Below are 7887 nucleotides of genomic sequence, written 5' to 3' on the forward strand. Positions count from 1 at the left end.
GGAATAAACAACCTGGTATTAGACTCCCTAAAGTCTGATCCAGGTTGACTAAATCAATCTGCACCAGATTTTCATTCTTATCTCTTTGTGGGGTACACTTCCCTGTATGACACCTGCAGGGACCCCCCTCAGTAAATTATGGAATTGTTTGGAATGTTGTAGCTGAAACTGAGGCCTAGTTGAAGCAGCTTGTCCATGTCATCCAGCTCCTGAGTAGCAATGCTGTACTGGGACCCAGCTCAGGCAGACCAGCTGCAGAGCCTCTGGATTACCCATGACTTTGTTTCCTTGCTCTGCCTCTCTACCCTTATGAAGCTGATGGGAAAATCTATAAAAGTACCAACATCTTATCTGAAAGATAAACATAGTAATTTCTATACAACAGGGTTTTTAAGAAACTAGCAAATTTGACTGCAGTTTGTAAAACCAACTAACACAGAACATAATGGGTGGTGCAGCTTCACTAAAGCTTAGTTTCTTTGCAGACGTTGATAGCAAAATGATGCTCAGAATTTCCTACATCTTTTACAGAGAATGAAGTTCTAAGACTTGAACTGACTTTCCACTGTTAGAGCGCTCAGAACAGCAAGACCTGGTCCAGAACCTTGGCCTTCTGGTCACTAGTTAGAAGGTTCTAAGCACGTGTCCTCTGACACAAGGACACTGGAGGCTGCAGAGAAGAGATCTCCTAAAACAGGTCAAAATACGTGTGTAGATTAGTGTTGCCCTCAACCTTAGCAAGGGACGCTTTTCTTTGCAGTGGGCAGCAGTTATTGTGGAGACTCATAACTGGTCGAAGACATGAGAATAAATGACTGCTGAGTGTTCATCCTTAAATAGGACATCTACATCAACCCCTAGTCCCCAGGCTCAGGGAACATCAAGGAAGGTAGGGCAGGAAGAGCAAAGGACCTGGGATGGAGAAGAGTACTGCAAAATGGTACTTCCTGGGAAAGACATAGTTACTGGCTCAGGAACTCACTGCAGCTCTGGTCACCTGGACAAGATCAAACAACATGATCAGTCAACATTCCAGCTAGTGACACTAACTGGACTTAGGTTATAAAGTTGACAGTTGTATGAAGGGGGGAAGTGGACACATGATGGCTGGGGGAAACTGGAGGGGGGGTTGGTGGCAAATATGATGGAGACACGTTGTTGATGTGCATAAAATTGAAAAAAAAAAGATATTTTAAGGCCAGAAGGTAGAGGTTAAAACCAGTCCATTTTCTACCATGGGTCCATGAATTTGGACAGGAAAAACCTTTCTAGATGCTAAGAAAATTGGACTTTCCCTCCACTGTCAACGAGAACAACAAAGCAAGGCGGTAGAAGCACCACAGCACTCAAGATGCTGTCACGTGACAAACCAAGAAAACTCCTACAGAGTCCTCTGTGCCTAGTTTCGCTTGCTCCGCCCTGTCCTTGGGTCTTACTCAGCACACGAGCTAAGAAGTGCATATCTAACCGGTCACCACTCTGCTCAACACATTCTACCGAGCTTCACTGGGACTGCGCTCTTCCCAATCCTCGTACTTTCCTCTGTGCTCTTAACTATTCTGAGGGGTCCAGGTCACTTCGCTGGTTGCCTCAGGTTCCCAGTTCAGACTGAGACTTCTCAGGCTCTAACCAATGCCTCCCTCGGATCTTGCTTGAGGTTTCTGGAAGGCACAGAGCACAGGGCTCAGACCCTAAGCCTGTTCCTTCTACCTGTGGAGGTGTCTCGTCCAGCTGCCTCTCCAAGTACTCCAGCAGCGCCACCACCTCCTCCCCGCTGTCGGGGTGCTGCTCGCGCACCCAGGCCTGCAGCTCCCCTGGCAGGATGGTCAGGAACTGCTCCAGCACCAGCAGCTCCAGGATCTGCTCCTTGCTGTGCATATCTGGCCGCAGCCACTGTCTGCAGAGCTCCCGGAGCCTGCTCAGCGCCTGCCGGGGCCCAGCGGCCTCGGGGTAGCGGAAAGCGCGGAAGCGCTGGCGGGAGCGGTCGGGCCCAGGGCTGCCCAGCCAACTGGCCTCCTCTGCCAAGGGGGAGGCCTCTTCCTGTTCCACCTTCACCACCAGAAGCCCAGTCCCCTCTTGAGCAGATCGAGCGTTTAGGGCTGCGCTCACTCCCGGCTCTCTAGCCATTCTGTGCTAAGCCTAGGCTCACGCTAGCTGCAAGCTGTGGATCCTCAAAGGATTCTCGTAAGATGGGAACTCAGTATGGACCTGTCTCCTCCCCCTGTTCCCCGGGACACCCAGAGGCACAGCTGCACAGGTTTCTCCAAAAATCCTTGCCTTTGCAGAGTCCTCCTCTGAACCCCACCCTAACCCCACAATAAATATTCTCAACGAATGCCCCAGGGCAAATAAACTACATCCAGACACTGGCTGGAGCACAGGAAACATGGGAACCCAAGCCACTTCCTGGGCCATCTAGGATGCTCTTCTCAGTGGTTCTATTCGAATTAACTCATTAGTGACTCTATCAGTACCTCCGCTTAAGGGAGGATTGTTGAGGAAAGGATTATAGCCCCTGAGTCCTACAGGAGTGGAGGTTTAAGCCCGGGATGTAGTGGTATTTGCAAAGTAAGTTACCAGAAATCTTTGATTCTTTCCAGTCTAAAGCTTGCCTTCATAGTTGTCACAATGCTGACACGAAAATTCGGTTGGGAAGTACATTTGGCAGAATGCAAAGGTGAAACATGGTAGGAAATTTGGTACCTCTTAGAAACCACGAAAAAAGCAGGGCACTCACTTGTCTGGAGAGTATGCCTACCCCTGGTCCTGCCCTCTTCCTGCTGCTCTCTGTCCTGCCTCTCCAGGCCAAACTACCTGAGAGAAAATCATCTAGACCCCGACTTTAGACGCCCCCCACCCACTTCCCGCCACTTCATAACACACTGTAAGCAGTAAAGCGCCAGTGCAGCGGCTGCTATGGCACCTGCCCAAATAACTAGAGTCCCGACTCTTCTGAGCTCTTCAGCAACAAAGCTTGCACGTGACAAGCATCCAAGTTGCCTCTGTGCACTTCCAGAAACTCTCTAGTCTCCAGCCTCGGGGACATCCCCTTCCTACTTCATTCCTTCCTGGTTTCTCTGCAGCCCTGACCTACCGGCAGGCACAAGTGTAAGATGCAGAGACTCCCTAACCTGAGAAAGGCAGACTGTCGTCAGTTAAAAGAAACCCAATAGACGGATCAGCCAGGTGCTGATAAAGATGATAAACTTTATTTCGACCCTAATTCGAACAAAACAACTGCTGTGGTGGGGGCAAGATAGGGCATGAGTTCCTCCATCTTAAGTTCCTGCTGAGGCCGTTTCCAGGTGTAAGTAGAATCTGATCTCCTGGGGGTATCCCAGGAAACAGTACCCACCTCTGTTCTAGGAATCAAAGGTCAGGATGTCCTATCTAACTTACCTAACCTTTGTTGGAATTCCTTGTTTGTGCGGAATCTTCTACAGATAACTCTGTCTTAGCTGTTTGTTTGTGCGGAGTCCCCCTCGGGTGGCCAGCCGCTTAGCTTAGCTTCTGTTAAACGGCTGGCTTCAAACTGCTTACTCTGCAAAGTCCCCACTGCAGCTGCCCAAGGAGATGCCTCGATGAGGTCTCTGCCCTTAAAAACCTCACGTTCTGGACACGACGGGCCGTACCTAGGTCCCAAGAACACTTGGGCATGGTCCCAGCTAGCTGAATAAAGACTTCAGTTGGCTATAGGCTGTGTCTGAGTGGTCATCGCTGGTAAGCTTCCCATAATACTGTAAAAAAAAAAAAAAAAAAAAAAAAAAAAAAAGATACAGCCTAGACAATGGGGAAAACTAGAACTCAGTAATAGTAAGCAATTATTGGCAATTTAACTGTTAGAACGATACTATCATTTTTATAAGATTTACTTTTATTTATTTGTGTCTGTGCATATGCCATATGTACGCTGGTGCTTGTACAAACCAGAAGAGGATGTCAGGTCCCCTGGAGCTAGAGTGACAAGCAGTTGTGACTCAAACTCAGGTCCTGTCATAGTTAGGGTTTCCATTGCTGTGATAAACAACATGACCAAAAACAACTTTGGGGGGAAAAGGGGGTTATTTGCCTTACAAGTTCCAATCACAGTCCATCGTGAAGTCAGGGCAGGAACTCAAGCCAAGAACCCTGAGTTGAGAACTGGAGCAGAATCCTTGGAGGAATGACGTTCACTGGCCTGCTCTCCTGGTATGTTCAATTTGCTTTCTTATATACCCCAATACTACCTGGCCAGGGATGACACAGCCCACAATGGGTTTAGCTCTTTCACATCAATCATCAGTCAAGAAAATGCCACACACACTTGCCTACAGGTCAGCATAAGGGCATTTTTTCAGTTGAGGTCCCCTCTTCTTAGATGACTCTAGTTTTTGTCAAGTTGGCTCAGTAGTTAAGATCATTTACTGTCCTTCCAGAAGACCTAACTGCTGTGGGTGTCCTTCTGTACAATGTGAATATGTGTTACTCTCATTGGTTCATAATAAAAGCTGATTTGGCCTATAACCAGGCAGAACAAGGCTGGGCAGGAACGCCAAAGAGAGATACAGGAAGACGGGCAATCGAGAGGGTCGAGAGCCAGATGGAGAATGAGTCAGACATACAAAATGGGATAGAGGTAAAGGGTACGAGCCTGGGGCAGTACATGGATTAATAGAAATGGATTAAGTTGTAAGAGCTAGTTAGTAATAAGCCTGAGCTAATGGCCAAGGATTTATAAGTAATATCAGCCTCCAGGAACTGGCGGGCAGGAAAGAACCGTCTGATTACAACTACCCAACATAGGTCCTCTGGAAGGACAGTAAATGATCTTAACTACTGAGACATCTCTCCTGCCTCTCTATCATTTTTAAAGTCCTTCCTTAGAACTTTATATTGAAATACCTGTACAGATGGATGAGCCAATACAATGTCTGAGATTTGTTGAAGCAGATACTTAGCAAAAAAAGAAAGGAGGAAAGAAATAACACGAACATGGTAATTGTTGAAGCTGGGTGAAAGGCATATGGGGATCCGTTGTAATGTCTCTATAGACTTACAAAAACAAAGTTTCCAAAGTTATTTTCTTTTTAATTAACTCTACCTTCCTTCACTAGTGAATAATTCAGCCCAAAAACTATTATGTAGATCTAAAAGAGATGGGAAAGTCGATGGCAATTCAGCCCTGAGTGACATCCCATTCTGGCTTAACCAGTTGTGATATTAATCTTGTCAATTTGAGTGGATTCAGTGTGGGGGCCCACATGTGACTCAGTTTGAATCTGGAGTCCATTCTGACTTACAAGTCAAAAGAGTTCAAGCTTGATTGCTCCATTCTCCTTGAGAGCTGTGAGAATGTCCTGATTAGCCCATGGGAAAGAACAAATTATCTAGCTAATGTGCAACCCTAGGCAGGCTGCTGATGCTAGCAGGAGGCGCATGATGAGATAAGGAAACTGCCTGTTCCTTGACTCCAAGGACAGAATAGGGATATGGCTTTTTTTTTTTCTTAAGATAGAGTCTGACTGTCTGTGCTGTGCATTGTTCTACTTCTGCCTTTCAGTTTGTATGTAAGCAGGCTGTGAAATAAACTTGAGACTGTTCAGCTTTGACTGGCAGTCCTCCCAACTCTGTTCTGAATCCTTGTCTCTTCTTTAATCTGCACGCCTCTACCCAGCAACTCAGTGGACCCGTGTGAAGGCTCTGATGATTCAGGAAAAGCTAGGAGATTAATAAAACACACGCCTTCTGGACTGTGGTCACAAAGGCTAAAACCCCTCAAGCAGTGTAATGTCTTGATGGATTCGTTAGAAGATGATATAATTTGGGAGGAGGTAAAAAATCAGAGGCAAAGCCTAACTGGAGGAAGTAGGTCTTGGCGGTTTTGCCCTCAGGGGCCATATCTTTCTCTGGCTCTCTCCTGTATTCCTTTCCTTTGCTTCCTAGTCAGCTGACATGTGAAGAGCCCCAGCCTCATACAACTGCCATCATTCCTTCCCTGCCACGATGGACTGAAATCCACCTAAACCCATGAGACAAAATAAGTCTTTCCTCCCAAGCTGTTTCTGTTGGGGATATTGTCACAGTGTGACAAAATTAACTAATATACCAGTGTTATTAGTTAGTTTCTCATAGCTATGATAAATACCTGACAATAAGAAGCAACTTAAGGAAAATGTATTTGGGCTCTCAGTTTAAGGGGATAGTCCATTCTGGCAGGAACATGACAGCAGAGACCTGATGAAGCTACTTGGTCATGTCTATATCTTGGCATATCAGGAAGCAGGGAAAGATGAATTCTGATGTCCATCTGCCTTTCTTCTATTTCTCAATTTATTTGGTCTAGGATTCCAGCCTAAAGAATAGAGCCACCCACAATCATTGTGGTTCTTTTTCCCTCAGCTAATCCTTTTGTGAAAAGCCAGTACAACAGACACATCCAAAGGTATCCTGTATCGGGGACTAGGGGGTCCAGCCCCTCGACAGTCCCCTCCCAGGGTCCAGGAAGAATGTATAACTAGCTGGTGATTAATCTCTGATGAAAATCTATGTGCACGAAACTCCTTAGTCCATACACTTTATTATTCTGTGTCGGTTCTCTCTCAACAAGCTTATACTCTGCTCTCATTTTTAGTTCCTTTCTTGCCCAATTTTTCTTTACATTTATCTGTTGTCCCCTCTAGGTTCTATCTTAATTCCTTCATCTAGTTCTGCCACTTCTAGGTTCTCATCCATCTAGTTCTTTCCCATATCAGTTCCTCTCCCATCTCCTTCTCTCTCATCTTGTTCTTCCCCATCTGGCTCTTCCTCATCTTCTGTCTTGTTCCTCTAGTACTCTCTTCTGGCCTTTTAATCTAGTTCTTCCCATCTCATTTTCTTCCTCTCAATTTATTACCCATCTAGTTCTTCCATTCTCTCTTCTCTTCTCTTCTCTTCTCTTCTCTTCTCTTCTCTTCTCTTCTCTTCCTCTCTCTCTTCCTCTCTCTCTCTCTCTCTCTCTCTCTCTCTCTCTCTCTCTCTCTCTCTCTCTCTCTCGCCCTGGGAGTCCTAGTATATATACACTTGTATATATACCTAGTATATATACAAGCAGTAATCCCTTGGCAGTGCAAAGTCAGGCTTCCAGGCTCAAATGGAGAGGTGATAAGAATCACATAGAGGGGCAATAATCATTAATTATCATTTGCAACCCCAAAGGGAAGTGACCAATGGGGAAATGAATTAACTAAAGGCTAAATTCGGGTAATATCTAAGAAGAGGGATCTTATATGCTCCACTATAGTCTTAAACATGATTGGTAAAAAAAATGTTAAGAATCTATGTTACTAGGTCAATGGGAGAAAATAAAACTGCCTTCTTTTTTCCTGTGGCTCCTATCTGTCCAAGCTATCTGCCATTTTTCTGCAGGGTTTCGAAAGTGTGTTCGGTCACTAGGCAACCTGTGTACAGCCAGATGCCTCTGGTGATAGTTAAAGTGAGATCTGGAACTAGAGGTAAGGTTTGGGAAAGGAGGAAGTTAAGCTTAATTGGCACAGCCGCCAGGCCTTCTTAAACAGGTAGTCTATGCTGCGAGTCTGGACGCTTAAGTCTGTTCTTAGAGAGTACAGAGGTATCGCTGATAAGGTACTTTCCTCTATCTGGGGATGGACCTGGCCTCCTCTATCTGGGGATGGACCTGGCCGGATGCTGCCAATGATGATAATTACAGGGAGACTTGAACTGGGGTTCTGGCTGAGCATAGCTGTTAGTGCACAGGTTATCTAAATATTCCTAGAAGTGTTTAGGTAAGGAGTTAGAGGTCTATAAAGTTAGTAAGGCTGTAAGAAAGGAGGGTCTGAGCTAAATTGTGTAAAGCTATTACTGAACATCCACCTGACCTAGGCAGTGTCTCCTTGTGGAATTTGTCTTAAA

At 45.8% G+C, this 7887-nt stretch overlaps 1 protein-coding gene across 1 annotated transcript in view; it reads right to left on the bottom strand.

Moving 5' to 3' along the window:
* LOC114700049 (zinc finger protein with KRAB and SCAN domains 3-like) overlaps positions 1-2617 on the bottom strand; it is a 12715-nt gene extending 10098 nt beyond the window's left edge. Inside the window, exon 1 of the mRNA XM_028879469.2 lies at positions 1711-2617. Within this exon, the coding sequence (XP_028735302.1) occupies positions 1711-2127 (417 nt within the window). The 5' untranslated portion in view covers positions 2128-2617. The remainder of the gene's footprint in view (positions 1-1710) is intronic.
* Positions 2618-7887: the final 5270 nt, after the last annotated feature.

The sequence above is a fragment of the Peromyscus leucopus genome, chromosome 5 (assembly GCF_004664715.2).
Source record: "Peromyscus leucopus breed LL Stock chromosome 5, UCI_PerLeu_2.1, whole genome shotgun sequence".
NCBI classification, from domain to species: Eukaryota; Metazoa; Chordata; class Mammalia; order Rodentia; family Cricetidae; genus Peromyscus; species Peromyscus leucopus.